The 16802-nt window shown below is 43.5% G+C and overlaps 1 protein-coding gene across 7 annotated transcripts in view; it reads right to left on the bottom strand.

The window, feature by feature from the left end:
* Scalloped (TEA domain transcription factor 1 homolog scalloped) overlaps positions 1–16802 on the bottom strand; it is a 106815-nt gene that overhangs the window by 21318 nt on the left and 68695 nt on the right. For all 7 annotated transcript variants that reach the window (XM_076386777.1, XM_076386781.1, XM_076386782.1 and 4 more), the window contains 2 exons: positions 9609–9733; positions 9031–9169 (listed from right to left, as the gene is read on the bottom strand). In XM_076386777.1, the coding sequence (XP_076242892.1) occupies positions 9031–9169; positions 9609–9733 (264 nt within the window). The remainder of the gene's footprint in view (positions 1–9030; positions 9170–9608; positions 9734–16802) is intronic.

Raw genomic sequence — 16802 nt, 5'->3', positions numbered from 1 at the left:
TTTCAGTGGAACATTCGAATCACTGATCCATTTTGCAGGAAGACTTCCTCTGCAACTATAAAATTACCGAAACCCATATTTATATTCCTCTTTAATAGCTTCTTATTTTTCCAGCACTACATCGAGTCAACATGTTTTCTTATTCGATATTCCCAGCAAGTATTTTTAGAGCGCTGATCTTGGAGACGCCGTAGGATACAAACATCGGATTCGTCTTAAGACAAACGTATTATCGTCGAATTTGTGGCACAAGTTTCGCATCTGTGAGTGTAAGATGTGTCTACCCTCGCGCTGGAAAGCTCTGCCCGGGAGACAAAATTTATTTCCCGGTTACAGCCACAACTTATCCACCCACGTCCTGCCACCACTCTCCCATTCAATTTCTGATCACGAGATGGAACGACAGAAGCTGGACGCATCATGAAAACTTCCGTGTTTCTTTCGATTGGACGTTGCTTCCATACATACAGGACACTTGCAACTGGATCAAACGAGATTGGAAACTGGATCGAATTTCCTGCGTTCCTGTCGAAAATTTTAACACAAAAGGAAGCGTGGATATCGGTACACTCTCCACTAGGTACCACGATAGCCTCGAACCTCGACACTCGTGCGCTTGCTTGGTTCAAGTGTGAACAATAATCGTGACTCCCATGCAAATAGCTTAAAAATTAGCTCGAATTCTGTTTAAAAAACTTACTGTACTAAATATGCCATTACCAATTCTCAGACTTTTAATTGGAGGAGCTGATAGGCTCTATTTACGTTTCGCTGAAAGATATTGCGATCTTCGAGGCTAGCTAGCTCGTTTCGAAAACTTACTGTACTAGATATGCCATTACCAATTCTCAGATTTTTAATTGGAGGAGCTGAGAGGCTCTGTTTACGTTTCGCTAAAAGATATTGCGATCTTCGAGGCTAGCTAGCTCGTTTCGAAAACCCGATTGTAGGATGGCGCAAGCGGTCGAGCAAGACGGCTCGTAAAAGGTGGTCGTAAAATGAAAAGGGATTAAAGGCGGGGTGCTCGGTGCGAAGGGTGGTCGGAGCAAGCCCGAAAACCAAGGAGTGTATATCCCCGGATTTACGAGCACGATAAACGGGATTATATGCCTTCCGTAAACCTTGAAACGATCTTTCGAGCGAGCGCATAGTTTGTGTAAGGCACCCCTATCGCCTTTGATTCTGTTTCTGACCTTTCCCTCGAACGTCGCGACGTTCCTCATACCTTCCCCACTTAACCGACCCTAGACTACATCTTGATTATTTCTGCCGTCCAGAAACGATTTTTTCGTGAATCCACGAAAAGGTTCGCGCAGAGGGAATATCAAAAGCATTTTAATTAAATCATCTTTGGGGTGAATTATATATGACATTTTGGGAGGAATATAAAGAGAGATGAAATTTGAATTGAAATATGTGGGAATCTAGAAAAACATACAATGGCTTGTGGATTTTATTGTGGGAAAAGATTTAAAAATGTCTACTCTTGAACTAGACCTAATCTTCAGGTAGACATAACTCTAGGTAAAGACTAAGCCTGAGCAAAATTTAATTTTAAGCAGAATTCAGGTCTGAACAAAATTAAAACTTGAGCAAAGTCTAATGTTAGGTAAGACCTAAGTTTGGGTAGGACTTGACTCTGAGCAGAACTTTATCTTAAACAAAACCTAATTTTAAACGAAACTTGAACAAAACTGACCTGTGAACAATATGTACCCTTTCGTAGATCTTAATCCTGAACAAGTCAATCAAAGTTCTAGCTTTGATAAAGCTTTAACTCTGTATAAGACGTACTTAATCCTATGTAAGACTTAATTTCGAGCTAAATGTAACAGGCCTGACCCTAAGCGTGACCTCAGGCCATGAACAAAGCCTAAGCAAACTCAACCCTAATCTATTGCTGAATGCCTAAATAAACGATTTCAATCTTAACCTAATCTAGACCTAATTTAAATACTTCTGCAGACCATAATTTATTATCATACTCTTATCTTCTACATAGTAACACTGTCTACTACTTCAAAATTTTTCATGTGTCTCCAGCTTCACCCTACAGTGGTAAAGAAGACGAAGATCGGAAGATGAAAACAAATTCTTCTCTTTGAAAAATTAACTACCAACGCCTGACAAATCCAACTCATTTTACACACCACCTCTTCGCTCAGTCTCACTTGTACTTAAACATTTCAGTTTCCTCGATTTCGCTCCTCCTCTTTGAAGACACCCACTTCGCAGGAGTTTCGTTCAATTCTTCCATCTGTCCTTTAAATCAGTTTGATTCGCTAAATGGCACGAAGATCTACCTTTTGATCCCTTTTCTTGCTTCCAATGGAGGCAAGTAACAGAAGAATCGCGGAACATCAGAAGTGACTGGAGCTCCGCGCCAGAGGGTAGAGAAAAGAGAGAGCTTGAAGAAGCAAGGCAAGAAGAGGTCGAACAGCTTTCGAAAGGAGATACAAGGTTTCCGGGGAAGGCAACCGCCGCGAATTAATATTCATTACAGTCGCGGAGGAGCTGGCTGCTCGCGCAAATATGAAACGACGTAGTTGCGCTAATTAAAATACCTCGCCGCTTTTCTTCGCTGAACGAACTTCGCCCCGTCTTCCACCGAAAAATCTTAGCGAAGACATCTCCATCGGACCTACGCTTCGAACTTCCGTTTCATTATGCGGATGGATGTTTGTTGTGATTGAAAAAGGAAACCATAGCTGCCTTTTCATCTCGAGCAACCTTCGTTTAAGTAGAATCAGCTTCATCAAATTTGCAGGTAAATGCTCCGACAGTTGGAAACGTTTCTCTGTCTTTGTTATATCATTTTAATGATACATGACATATGGTGTAAGAGGGAGGTTTAGACCAAACTGTTATTAAGTGTAAGCTAAGCTAAACTTGCAAATTACCATTCATGTTAACAATCTATGCTGCTAGACCAACCGATTTCTCTTCAGTTCTGAAGTGGTCAAGAGATTAAGAACATCACAAGACTCATAGACTTAAAAGCAGTGGCAGTGGCTGCCATTTTCTATAGTACGTATCTAACGCAGAATTAAGTCCTGGTCACCTGATTTAGGCTCACTGTCAGTGGTACCATTACCTCGACACTACATTTCCCAACTAGGACTAAGTTATACATTCTACATAATTCCTGAAAGTAGAATAGCTCAAGAAAGTTCGCAAACTAGAACTTGGAACTATTTTTATATATACCATGTCCTACCCAACTGATTTCTCTGGATGTCTTAAAGAATCAAGATATCCTGGATTAGGTCTGAGTCTTGGGGTATGTCCAAATTAGGTTCTGAAATATCACTTTGAAGAGAAGACTACTAGCATCCAGTTATAGTTAAGTACTACCAATACCAAACATGTGCACAGACGTCTCCATGTACAAGGAGGTCACTGTAGGAAATAATGCATGATGCAAGGACCTCGAAAAGGTTCCAGGCAAGGGATATCATGCGCTGAGCGCCTGGGTGAAACGAAGGTGAAATGTTAGACGCGATGCCGAGTTCGGTAGCTGGCGTGGGCAACGTTGGACCTCGGGTCGCCTTCTCGTCGGGCAGCTATTATACGGTGGAGTTTAATTAAACTCCGTGAGATGTCAAAGGACTCAGCCATGCCGGCAAGACGGACAATGCGGACGCAGATTATTACATCCCTCGTCGTGTCCTGTTCTCCGTGTCGTGTCCTCCCTGCGCACGTGTGTGTGTATACTGTCTGCCTCCACGCGTTGGCTACCTTTTGCTGGAAACGAGGGCTCCTGCGTGATCCCTTCCACACCCTCTCGCTTCATTTAGAATTAATATTGTTGATAGAATCGTGATTGAGTTCACTCTTACGAATCCTAGGAAATTTTAGTGTCCTTTCAGCTCGTGGTGTAATAATTCAGGACAAAGATTTCACTGTTGTAAGTTAGAGACGTATTGTGAATGAACTACTGAGACATGCTTGCTCGTTGGTAGCTCAGTTTATTTTGGGGTCTGTTAATGTTTCAGAATCAGCTGTTTCGTTTTGAGAAATTCAATTTTGTTAGGAATTGAGAACTTCGCTGAAACACTATATGGAATAGATTATGGCGACCGTAGTTCTTTACTTGAAAACTCTCCAGCAAAGTGCTTGTGAAAGCTAAGAAACCGTACTGGATCAGGTTTCGATGACACTTGGGAGCACATAGTGCCTCCATATATGCAGCTGGATCAGGTCTGGTGAATTTCTTTTATCGAGGGAAAGTGATGAATTTCTCGACGCTTAACTGGATTTTGTAATCGATTCATGAGAGGAGAATCCAACGAGAATAAAGGCGGTAAAGAATTGGTACATTCAAATAGGACAGCAGATACTCGATCATAGACACCTTCAAATATTGCTAACAATAAATTTCCCTGTGATACATTCATCGAAAAGAAACCTCGAAAAATGTTTGAAGCAGTTAAAGTTTTGAACGTCGACTCTTCAAAGTCAAAGTTAGTAGCTGTTGCTTTAAACTGATATTAGAACACCAAGTTACATACTTAATTACCTTATTTGTTTTAAAACTACACATACTGTGGCTTCAAGGAAACATAAGTGTTCCAGCAAGCTCACGTCAAGTCAGCATTGTATCATCAAACTCATATCAAATCAACGCAGTAGTTTCGAGGAAATACAAGCGTCCCAGTAAGTTTGTATCAAAGCAAGACTGTACTTCTTAGAGGCATACAGAGTTCATAGAAATCCCCAATAAGGAGCAAGAGAATCCTTTGGAGGTTAGGTTTTTTGGGGATTAGGATCCCTTGGAGACAGTTTCGTCTTCTCACGACTTGTTTCGTGTCCTCTCAACCTCAACGCTGCATCCCCCAGAGGAGAATCCACGATGCCGTGTCAATGCCCATAATTTCACGCTCCAACGACGTCTCGGCATCGGATTATTGGATCGGATATCAAGGAAGAGTCCTGGCGATCGTTGTCCTGGGACGAAAGATGTGAAGCGTCCTTACGGGAACCCCCTGGGGTACCACTGGTCATTGCAAAGATGAAAGACCAATCGAAATTGCAAGAGAAACGCTTCCGAATCCTTTTAAGCTTCCAGGACCTCCCACCTACCTCCCTCACCAGGTCCTTTCATCGACTCAATAAAGTCTATCAAACAACAACCAAAGCATCCTGAAGACACTTCAACAATTTCGTCCAATGAGCTACTCTACTACATTAAGTATTCCAATATTTGTTCTTTGTAGATTGCTCACAAATTTCATACCTCTGTCGCTAGTGGTGATAAGTATTCTAGTAAACAATGAAGCCTATGCGAAAAATGTCTATATAGACATTAGTGTATAGGTTTAAAATATAGGGTTATAGGATTGCCCACAAAGCATGAAGAGCTTTTAAGCTCCAACACTTGGAGTAAAATCTCTTCAGTGGTCTGTAGAACAGTCCTTAGTGTACCTTCAGCTGTGAATGTCTCATCATGAGTTACAGATGTAAACGTCTATAAAGTACTCAACACTTTACTAGTGGATTACTACAAGACACTTATCGTTAGCAATATCAGTCTGACATGTGATCCTTGATGAAGCTAGCTCGCCAAAGCTTAGGACAGTTCTTTCAAAAGAGCTTCACACTCAAGAGCCTCGACAGTGAGACGTGTACAACGCGAGGCTGTAAAAACCTCAAAACAGTGATAAGCTGTTCAGCACAATTCACCAGTCGCTGTGAACTAGGGATATCGTTTACATAGCGCGAAATGATTTCCAGGTGTTCCGTTACAGGAATATCCCATGTCAAAGAGATTCGGAATCGGTTGATGACCATTCAGGAACAGCGTGTCAGAACGTGCGAGAATCGATTCACGGAGCACGATTCATGATGCTCAGGGTCCTGGCTGACCCATAAACCAGGGCACACCCACGTACAGGCTGTCAGCTTCAGTGTTGCCTGCTCGTGTTTCCAATCGGATAAACGCCAGGTAGTTTCGCTCGTCCAGCTGGCCAGGAGGAGCTTCAGCAAGTGCTTGAAGCTTCTCAGCAAACGCTAGCGTGGTAAACGTCAGGGTGACGGAAAGGCTGGTCGTCAGACTGACACCAAGCTCACAAAAGTGTATCAAGTTCGAGGGACCTAGGCTCAGTTTGCGAGTAGCTACCTGCTGGTGGCGACAAAGCAAGGCCATAGAAGTTACAAGGAAAAAGATTAGCACTTGTGGCGCTATTTGGAGAAGGCTCAGCGAAAAGCTGCGTAGACCATCCTCAAAGCTCAGGTAGCTCAGGTAGCGAAACGCTGAGTCAGCTACCTGCAAAGCTCCGGTAGCCCAGATGGAATCATGAAGGATTTATGTGTTTGAATACATCCGCAGGCGCAACGCCCCTGTTTAAAGGCGCTATCTGGTCACACTGGGTATCTCGTCTCGACTGCTGACAGACTCCCAAGCAAGCTGTTTAAATCAGTTGCTGCCTTCACTTATGGCTACCTTCATAGCACTCGAGCACGATGCATTACCCTGTGCCTATGGGTACCTTAACTGCAGACACAGTTCACACCCTGTGACGTCAGCAGATCTGTCTACCACGTTGCAGAGTGACATGAAACAGATAAATCTGCTCGGTTGATAGGGTATGAGGATTCTTGAACGATTTCGTTGGACATTTTCGAAACATCGATAAGCGAGACCACGGGTATTGGCTTCGAAAGAAATTTGCAATAAATATTCTCAGAATTTGTCGCACAACACTGGTTGTAAGGAAACTACGGTTAGCTTCGGTCAGCTACAGGGGTTTTTGTCGTTCAGTACACCGACAAGAATCTAAAACGCTTCTTTAAGTGGTCTTCCATGGTCCAGAGAACGCGCATCCTTCTATTTCTGACGGTTTATTGGACACCGGACGCTGCAAGAGACGCGGTTTCTTTTCGCTTTGAAGAGCCTCACGGAAGGGCGAGCAAAAAGGATGCTAGTCCTCTAGAGCAAATGCTTTTTACGATATTTTCTGGCGAGTACTGTGCCCTCGATTTGCCTTGTACGGCTGATTAGAGTGGCCAAGATTTAACATACATGGATTTAAAAAATACAAACTATTAAATAGCCACACTGCACATATAAAAAAGATTTTCGAAATTGTCTTGAAAATGTTTGAGGAACTCTCAAGTGAAATACTCCAGAGAAAAATATCGAAATGTCTTTAAGATACCACATCTTCTGTAACCACTGAAACAGGGGTTGCGAAATAATCGTTTTATACTTGCTGGGAACAGACTTTTGAATTGCTTTCTTCGAATTTAGCTCCTCTCGTTTCTCCTCTATAGGAACGATCGGTCTCTCGTGGAGAAATCTCAGCGTGGGCGTCAACGTTCTGACAGAAAAAAAGAGCGAGAGAGGAAAGGGGCGCAGAGAGAGGTCTCGAAGGAGGTAAATTGCCCCGAGATATTTAATCCCGTGGAAAGGGCCGAGGGATCCTTTATTGGCTCGGTGGGCGAGCGTCGGGCAAGATAAGTTTCCCGTAGGATCAATGGCCAATCGCGTTAAGCGATTTTCGCGCCTCGTTATCCTTTGTTTTCATCCGGTGGACGGACGCCGACGCTCGGCGTCAGTGTCGACGCTCTTTCGATCATCCTCAATCGATCTTGCACTTTGATTTCGTTTTCTTCCACCCTTGAGCAAATTACCGCCAGAAAAAATTTGCTTACGAATTTCTGAGAACTATCTCGATGTAAGCTCGATGTGATCTACGGTCTTTAAGAAAGTAAATTCAAGTTTCTACTATGGAAATTGATCCCAGAAATAAGATTGTCACATTTTCTAAGCTTCTAACTGATCTTAATTTTTGGACTTGCATTGAGACAACATTGCGATAGCCACTTCTTTTATGTTTCGTGGATCGCCGACGGAAGACCACCTACGCAGACTGTTATCAGTGCCTCCATCCTCTGTGCCAGAAAGGAGGGTGGGACTCAGTTTTTTCCCAACAACCCTTCTTGGTTCTTGGGTGTTCCACGTTTTTTGGCCAAACTAGAGTTGAATACCATTCGTTAAGGCACAATGTCGCTCAATTTTCGAAAGCAGGGGAAACCAGCGGGTGAGCAATTCAATCTTGCTTTCGTGGCACCATGAAAACGAACTTTAATTTGCGACGGCGTCGTTGACAGTAAGCTCAGTCATAAAAAACAAGGAGAATAATCAAATAATGCGTTGTCTCCATACAGGCTCTATGGTACGCTCACGTTTTCTAGAGTCTGCGATTTCTTATTAGGCGTGTCTAAGCTTCGAGCTTCTATCGAGAATACTCTACACATGCTGCAATTTTCGCTGCTTCTAGTTCCTCGATTTTTGACGTCAGACGCCTCATGGCCGAGAGCGGAAAATTTCATAAAGACTGAGGGAGAGCGTGAGCAGAGAAAAAGATGGCAGAAAATGGCAAGCTATACTGGGACAGGGAGGCTGGCGACAAGAAGGGGGTGGGTGTCTTTCGAGGCGCGGCATTATTGCCTCGGTGGTGAGCTCATGGCGGTTAATCGTGGTGACTACGGTGGTAGCCGTGGTCGTAGAAGGCAATATCTGGTTGGTCACGTAGACTGACCTCAGCATCGAGCAATAACGACGCCCGGCTGGACGTTTCTGCCATTGCGTACACGCGAAGCGTGAGCACCTACGAGAGCTTCGTATGAGGATATTTTTCTTTCACGATTCATTATTTGTCCATAAAGAGACTCCTTGTCTTTTGAAAAATAGTGTTGTCTCGATACAAGCTCGCTGAAACACTCACGCTTTCTTGAAACTTCATGTTCTCTCGGTATAAGCTTACTGATACTTATGTAACTAATTGTGGCTAATATGTAAATGGATGTTAGGAAGGAATTATCATATTTGTAGTTTTTAATTGATTCTACTTAGTGAACTTGTATCGAGAAATAAAACTGTATTTCGAAAGCGAATCATGCGAGCTACGATTAAACTACGGTCACGTATACTTGAGAGTCTACTGAAGGTACTATAGTTTTCGAAATTTTGAATACTTTGACTTCTGAAATTATCAGGTAGCAAATTTAGCAGAAAATGTGACTCACCGTACATCTTCCCCTCGTCGGACAGGATGATTTTGCGCCGACCGCATGGCGGATATATAGTGAGGGCTTCCTGGAAGCTCTGCTCGATATCCGGCGACCAAACACCTTCCGCGTCCGCTGCCGATAAATCCTTCTCATCCTGAAAAGTACCAGCACATCAATTCATGTATAACTCGACTATCCAAATCGGTATACTTTCACTCCTTGAATAGCCTGTAGGCTCAGGCTACGAAGCTGCCTCGATATAAGCTCGATGATACGCTCCTGTGTCACTTGGAACTATTCTTCTACTATAACAAGTTACTGATGTGTAAATTGAAGACAAATCCCAATTTCTAACATTTCATGAGTTTCTAATTGAGTCGTCCTCTATAATCAAATTACACTGTTGTCTCGATATAAGCTGCTGTTTTACTTGGAACTATTCCTCTTCTATTTTATTAAATTACTAATGCGTCAACAGAAGACAGATCCCAACTTCTGACATTTTAGAGTTTCCTAACTGATTCCAAGTCTCGAGCTCATATCGAGGCAACCCTGTATCTCGTCGAAAGGTAGAGATGTGATGCTTAACTTACGTCACTAATTTCGCCTACGTCGAGATTCTTGGTATCCGAGCCGGAGCCGTTCGCGTCGGGCGGCGGCCCGGAACTCGCGGGAGTCCACGGCGCGGAAATGGTGTCGGCTGCAGCCACCGCACTGCCTGCAACAATTAAACATACCCCATACATTAATACACCATTTAACACCTTGTAAATGCTGAAAGAAATAAGGAACCTGCACTCTATAATCATAGAAACGCGTAGTATCTATACTTTGGAGCATCAAAGCTACCTCCAAGGTAGCCTCAAGATCCAAGGGAGCTTTTAACTACACTGAAGCTAGGTCCAAGGTAGCTTTGAGCTTTCAAGTAGCTTTTAATTACAATGAAGCTAGATCCAAGGTAGACTCAAGCTTCGAGGATGCTTTCAAGTACACTGAAACTAGATCCAAGGTAGCCTCAAGCTTCCAGGTAGCTTTTAACTACAATGAAGCTAGGTCCAAGGTAGCCTCAAGCTTTCAAGTAGCTTTTAAGTACACTGAAGCTAGGTCCAAGATAGCCTCAAGCTTTCAAGTAGCTTTTAAGTACACTGAAGCTAGGTCCAAGGTAGCCTCAAGCTTCCAGGTAGCTTTTAACTACACTGAAGCTAGATCCAAGGTAGCCTCAAGCTTCCAGGTAGCTTTTACCTACACTGAAGCTAGCTCCAATGTAGCTTCAAGCTTCGAGAGAGCTTCAAAGTAGCCCCAAGCTTCAAGAGAGTGTTAAGTTAACCTCAAACTAGCTCCAAGGTAGTCTCTAACTTCAAGGGAGCTATAAACTACCCTCAAACTAGCTATAAAATATCATGAAGCTACCTTCAAGTTAGCTCCAAGGTTTAAGCTATCCTTTAGCTAGTCTAAAAGCTAGCGTCAAGGTAGCCTCAAAATCCTCAGGTCTCAAGTGCCAGGATATCCCCAATCTAGCCACAATCTAATCTGCTGCTTCAAACAGAATCGAATCTCGTTCGTGAAACAAGTTACATTGATAACCTAGGTCCATCTCACTGAGGTGGCTCATTTGACGTAATCTGGCTCATTTTCGAGACAGGCAGCGTGCAGCCGCGTGTCAGCTAGTGGCGCGAGGATCCGAGCTGGCAGTCGCGCAGAGGTGGGTAGGCAGAAGAGGTGGTGGAAAAATGAGCACGTGAAAAATCGCGGCAGCAGTTGGCGCGGCTAGAATCTCTATACGCCGGAGCAACAAGTGTTCACTGATATCGCGTATCAGTACCGCGGCTGGCGGTGGGGGCTGCTCGTAGGCGGTACACTCCGCCTACCAGGGGTGGAGTGTGCATGTTGAGCCCCTGGAACAGCACCCTCCCCCCCTGACCGCAACACGGATCCCTTTCGACAAACCCCCGAAAGCTGGAGAAACTGCATCCTGTCGCGTTCCACGCGATCCTGTAATCTCAGGAGCCTCGCCTTTTATGCTCCCTTGGGGCTTGCGAGCCTCAGAGATACTTTCCTTTGCTACTTGTTTGTCACTCTGACAAGGTTAACCTTTCTGCTACCAAACAATCTCAGTTGGCAATTTATGACATTTTTTTTTTTTTTTTTTTAAATCAATTCTTGGCGATATATCCTTGGTGAAGTTAATAGTGAGGAAAGGTTGCCTCGACATAAGCTCGATTATATAGTCATGTTCAGTTGCGATTAATGTTTTGCTTGGTTTCAGATCTGGAAAGGAGGATTAGTGCTGTTGATGTGTAAACTGAGTTTAGATACTAGCTTTCTGAATTTTGTAAATCGTGAGCTTGTATCGAGACAATATTATTTTAGGTGTAATAAAAGTGTACTAGAAGTTGTGAACGCAAGAAGTAAATTCCATTCGAAGTGTTTTGTTCAGTAATCCCTCGTAAATATTTGGTTGGTCCACGAAAGCAGATTACACATGCTCGATACAGCTTACGCGGCAATGGAACAGCACTTCATGCAGCCAAATCCACGTACACGAAATTACGAGCAAACTATTGAATTTGTGGTGAACGTATCGTGTAAACTCAAATATGAGCGTATCCTTCGGATCATGTATTCACAGAAGCTTACACAATCCCGCCATGCGTAGAGTTTATTAGAAATAAAGTAGATAGACGCTTACAAAACTGTTGTTTTGATACAAAATTGCAACTTGAGATCAGATGGAAACATAGAAAATATAAGAAACTCGTTCTAGCATTTATATACCTCAATTTACCTACTCAAAGAGCTAGGCTCAAGAAATTCTCTCAGGCTGAAAACCCTACCTAGAAAATATCAACCACTTAAAAAACATCCCCTAAACCTCAGAAGAGATTGAATTGAAATTCAAAAAACGTCTATCCAATTGCACTGAGAGCACTGACCCTACCCCGAACCTCCACAGGCCTAAGTCTCAAGAGTGTTATCGTTCAATAAAGCACGCAGGACAGATGGAAGAAAAAGGGTTTCGAGGGTGAGGAGGGTTGATGGTAGAAAAAGCACAGCGGATAGGGTGAATGGAGGAGCAGGTCGACGGTGTGCTCAGTGAATATTCACGCGTGGGGTAGGCAACAATATGCAAGCCGCTGAAAATGAGCGGAACTTTAATAGAGACGCGAGGCCGAGGCACGCACACACGCGTGCGTCACACGTACATCCGCAGCTGGCCAGGCTGGTGTACGTACTTATGTAAATCCTCTGTGGCCCGTGTGCACATAGGTCGCGCGCTCGCGCGTGCAATGCCAGCGCGGCAGAAAGCATAGATCATGGCGGATGACGCATGGTTGCATTTGGCGCGGCCATGGGGGTTGCAGAGGGATGGAAACGCGCGGATGAAGGATAGGGAATAGCCGGGTCAGCGGCGGTAGGGCGCAGTGGGGGATGGAGGGAGGAAGCGTTTTGGAATGTCGTGGCTGGTCATAGGAGAGACGTCCACGGCACGGCTAGTCCCGACATAACTGAATTTCTTGTCTCCTTTTACCTTCCAGCGAAACGCTATCGCAGTCTGCGAGGGAAAATGCCTCGCTGGAAATACGAGCCTCGCCTCCTGGGTCCCTGGGCTAACTTCGCGGACTCCTGATACTGTAGGGTATCACTCTTAACTGTGTCTACACTTTGCTGGTGTGAGGGAAGCATTGGGATTCGGGTCTTGAGCAAGTGGTGTCTACTGTAGGGCAAGTAGGCTTAGACTTTGGATCACTGTGAAAGTCCTGCTTGAGGCTACTGTAGAGTCGTAGGCTTTTCTTTAGCGCAGAAATCTAAAGACTTGAGAGTTTCTCGCAAGAGCTGTTCTAATTCTTGTTTTACTCAAACTGTATACTCTGGTTATACTGCCAAGGGGATCGAGATATCGTGAGCTTGCTAGAGGAAGGTAAATGAACTCAAATGTATGGAAAGAGTCCCAGTGTTAGTCAGACAACTATGAAACCTTTATAGCACAGCAACATCAGCATCCTTCAAATGCGAATTGAGGAATCCCTCAACACAGCAATTCCTAAATAAAAAAATAAAAGCTTATTGTAATCCTTCAATGCCCTAAGTGTATTATAACTTGTAACTATTATCCTCCAATGAATCATGTCTCTTCGTGTCATATCCATAGAGAGTCCCACAATACATAGTAGCCATTTTGTCACTAGCCAAAATGCTAACAAAGGCCAATTTGTTTTAAATAATTGTAAACCAGACCTAGTACTATTAGTCGTTCTCAAACAATTCAGTACTCAAAAAGCTCGGCAAATGGAGTCACAGAAAGGATACGAACAGCCCTGCAGTGGTATCTGCCTCATCAAAAGTCAGCGACAAAGGTAGTCACTAGTCACCCTTTCGTTTGTTGCTTCGCAACGGTGTTTTGGTTCGCTGCAGGCCTCCTCTCGCCGCGAGGAAAAGAATTCGCCGGGTTTGGGCGAACTACGAGGACAAGTCAATGTCGCCAGGAGGATCGTAGGCAGATCGTCGGTGTGTTCGTGCGTGTTATATCGCGCGATACGGGTAACGTAGGGACAAGAGAGGCGATATATAATGTTCCGCGATATTAAACGGGACGCATTCCACCGAAGCCACCCTCTCTGGTCCCTGCTATGAATGCTTCTACGACCCCCGTCTCTTGGTCTCACCCTACCGCCCCAACTACCCGCGGGAGCTGGCAGACCTGGCAGACCTGGCCTACTCGACCAAGGCTATCCCCGAATGGTTATACGCCAAATTTACAGCTTAGCCAAAGCCACCCACGAATACGCCATTTACTACACCCCCAGGGGCTGCCAGCTGGATATACGCGGCTCTCTCACGCGTTTGCTCGAGGATAAAGATACTTTCAACGATTTACTGATGTCACTCTTCGACTTCGTTCGTTGAGGGATCGGTCGAAGAGGATCTAGACCCTCTTCACACCCTACCATTTTGTGGACCATGGAAATAAACAGCTAACTGCGACTGTAGGATTTGGAACGGCGTTGTCTCGATAGAAGCTCGAATGGATCGGTTTACTACCCCTAAGTTACGGTTTCTGTTTTCATAGTTCACAATTCTGGGACTTGCGATTGCAGTAGTTTAACTACTGTTTTCTGCAGTGTTGTCTCGGTAGAAACTCGATTTTATGTTGCCAGTTTATATCGAGACGATACTGTACATTCTGAACACTCATCAAAAGATTAGAACACTATAGTACGAGAGATTCTTTCACTTATTTTCGCTGTTATGAAGAGATTGTCTATCGTGCACAGACTATCAGTTTTCTTCATCGTTGCACGAAGCTAGGATCGATGGTAAAACATGATGTCAATAAAGTTGGCGCAGCATGGGGGAATATTATAATTTACCTGCCTTTGTAAAGAGAATTAAATTACCATTTGCGTCTAGAGGCGTATAGTAGTTTTAATATTATATAATTAAATCTAGATTTAACCCACATAAAAGGATATTCTCCCTGGAAATATTGTACAGAATTATCATCTTGGCTACTGTAGGAAATTTATTAAGAGGAACAGATCTAAAATATCTACAATAAATATCTTTACTTTGTTACAGTGCTGAGAGTAAGGAAATATTTTAATTAACTTCTGGCTAATTGCAGTATTATTTTAATATAAACTTGGAACCAGTTGGGAACTCGAGAAAAGCACTAGCGTCTTGAATTTGACTTCTACAAAACGAAAAATCACAAGTGTCTTTAGCTCGAGTGTCTTATCGAGCTTGTATCGAGGCAGTATCCTTTATTAAACTGCACATTAAGGAGACACTTTCATGTAAGGGGAAAGCAACATTTAAGAGCCTAAAGGGAAAACGAAGGAGGTGACATTTCAAGATTAAAGTCTGCTTAATAGTAATTAACACTTTGATCTTTTAGCTTACAGAAGTTACGGGTCTTCCTTTGAACACTTTTCACACATTTTAGCATCTTAGTACCTCATTTTATTTCAAGTAGCAAAGACTAATTGCAAGACACGGGACACTTGACGTGAATATCTCTAATTCCTTTTAGTAATTATCAAGAATTGTTTGGATACGAGCTTTAAGGCACACAACTCTTTCAATTTACCTGGCCCTATCTTATAAGAAAGCAAACAGATGCTATTTACCATCTTGGAGACCAGTTTTCTTACATTCTACCAGGTTCCAACTCTTGTAAATTACAAGCTCGTATCCAGAGAACACTGTGACTTATATTAAAAGTCTCATCTTGTAAAAATGGCGAACGATGCACGCGAAGCCTGTAACTTTGCTCGTAGCGCATTACATCGTCTCATTGATCTATAAAAAAGGGTTCGCCAAGATCCCTTTTATGCAAGGCTAGACAAAATGGAGCGTCAAGTGGCGCAGAAGTTGGAAACACTTGAGTGGCGCTTGCCTTCGAATTATTGAAGAGTAATAAGGTGTTGTGCTCAAGGTGCACGGCTCACGGGTCGTGTAACACAGAGGCAAAAGAATGTTTTCCGCTTTGACAAGATGTCGTTTAAAAAGAGGAAGGCGAAGGGTGCTCACACGTAACACGTGTGCTGTTCGAGCTGCTTTACAAAGTGAACGATCCTCTTTCAGGACCTCGCTTCAAATGAGTTTTTGCCGGGCGCCAGGCCAAGGAACTATCAAATTACTATCAGTCTTTGTCATATCGTTGCGTTTAGAATGAGTAATTTGAGCCTGGCCCTGGTTCGAAAATTAGGAGACGTGTGTTTCGATAAAAGCTCACTGGGACACTCATGTTTCTTTGAAGCTACTTTTTTATTCTTGTTCTTTGAAAAATTAATATTACCAAAGAAAGTAACCTCTAAGTGAACTGAGTCCAACCAGTGGGATACTTGTGTCTTCTTGAAGCTATTTTTTATTCTCTTTGAGAAATTAATATTGCTAAAAAAGACATGCTCTACGTGAACTGATTCCAACCTGAGAACTCATCTCGAGCAACGCTATATGCTAACGATTCCTTGGTCAATTACAATCAGTTGTAACGCAGAATGTCTGCAACAAGGTAGACACCGTTGTTACAGATTGAAGCAAGATCTCCGCTTTTTCCAAGAACATGCTCCCAATAGTAATTCTTGGTGGTGGTAATTTTAATTAGAACCGCGATGATCCGAAGCTCACGACGCGTGTAATTGCTAGCAATCACAGAGGCTCAGCGAGGCTGAAATATCAAGCAGAAAGGGCACGGTACAATTAGAAGAATATTAAGCTCAATACAGGTTGTCTGCTTCACCGCTAACATTCGCCCTTTCAGAGGAGAGCGAGAGAGAACGAGAGGGTAGAAAGTAGGAAACGACACACGAAGAACGATAAAAACTCGAGAATTCAACTGGCAAGCAGGGAAGGTTAATTTCCTGAAGCAGCCGATAGAAAAAAGCTTGCTTCGAGGCCACAGGTGCATTCATTCAGTGCATGACAGTAATTAATCTCCCTCCTCTCGCCCTCCTCTGTTCCGTTTCGACCCTCGAAAAAATAAAATCAAGCCCGATTCGCGCCTCGTTTCTCCGCGTATGAGCCTCGACCGCGATTCAAATAGGGGTTGGGGCGCCTGCATCAACGGGGGAAAATAATAAACGCACTTGAATCTTTCCACGGGGATACGGCTCGAGAGCTTGTCGTGGATAAAGGGATGAAATCTTCTGCCGATCGAGAGGGCAGCGAAAATTCATTGGGACACGATTCACTATGCAGATATCGAGCTTTGAGAATTAGTCGACTCGATATTTTCCAGGTTTTGATAGCTTTGTTTAGTGAGCTCCAGAAAATCATTTTTTTAA

This window comes from Calliopsis andreniformis, chromosome 10 (genome assembly GCF_051401765.1).
Source record: "Calliopsis andreniformis isolate RMS-2024a chromosome 10, iyCalAndr_principal, whole genome shotgun sequence".
Taxonomy (NCBI): Eukaryota; Metazoa; Arthropoda; class Insecta; order Hymenoptera; family Andrenidae; genus Calliopsis; species Calliopsis andreniformis.
Note: the sequence above shows the minus strand (reverse complement) of the source record. Positions and strands in the feature narration are given on the sequence as shown.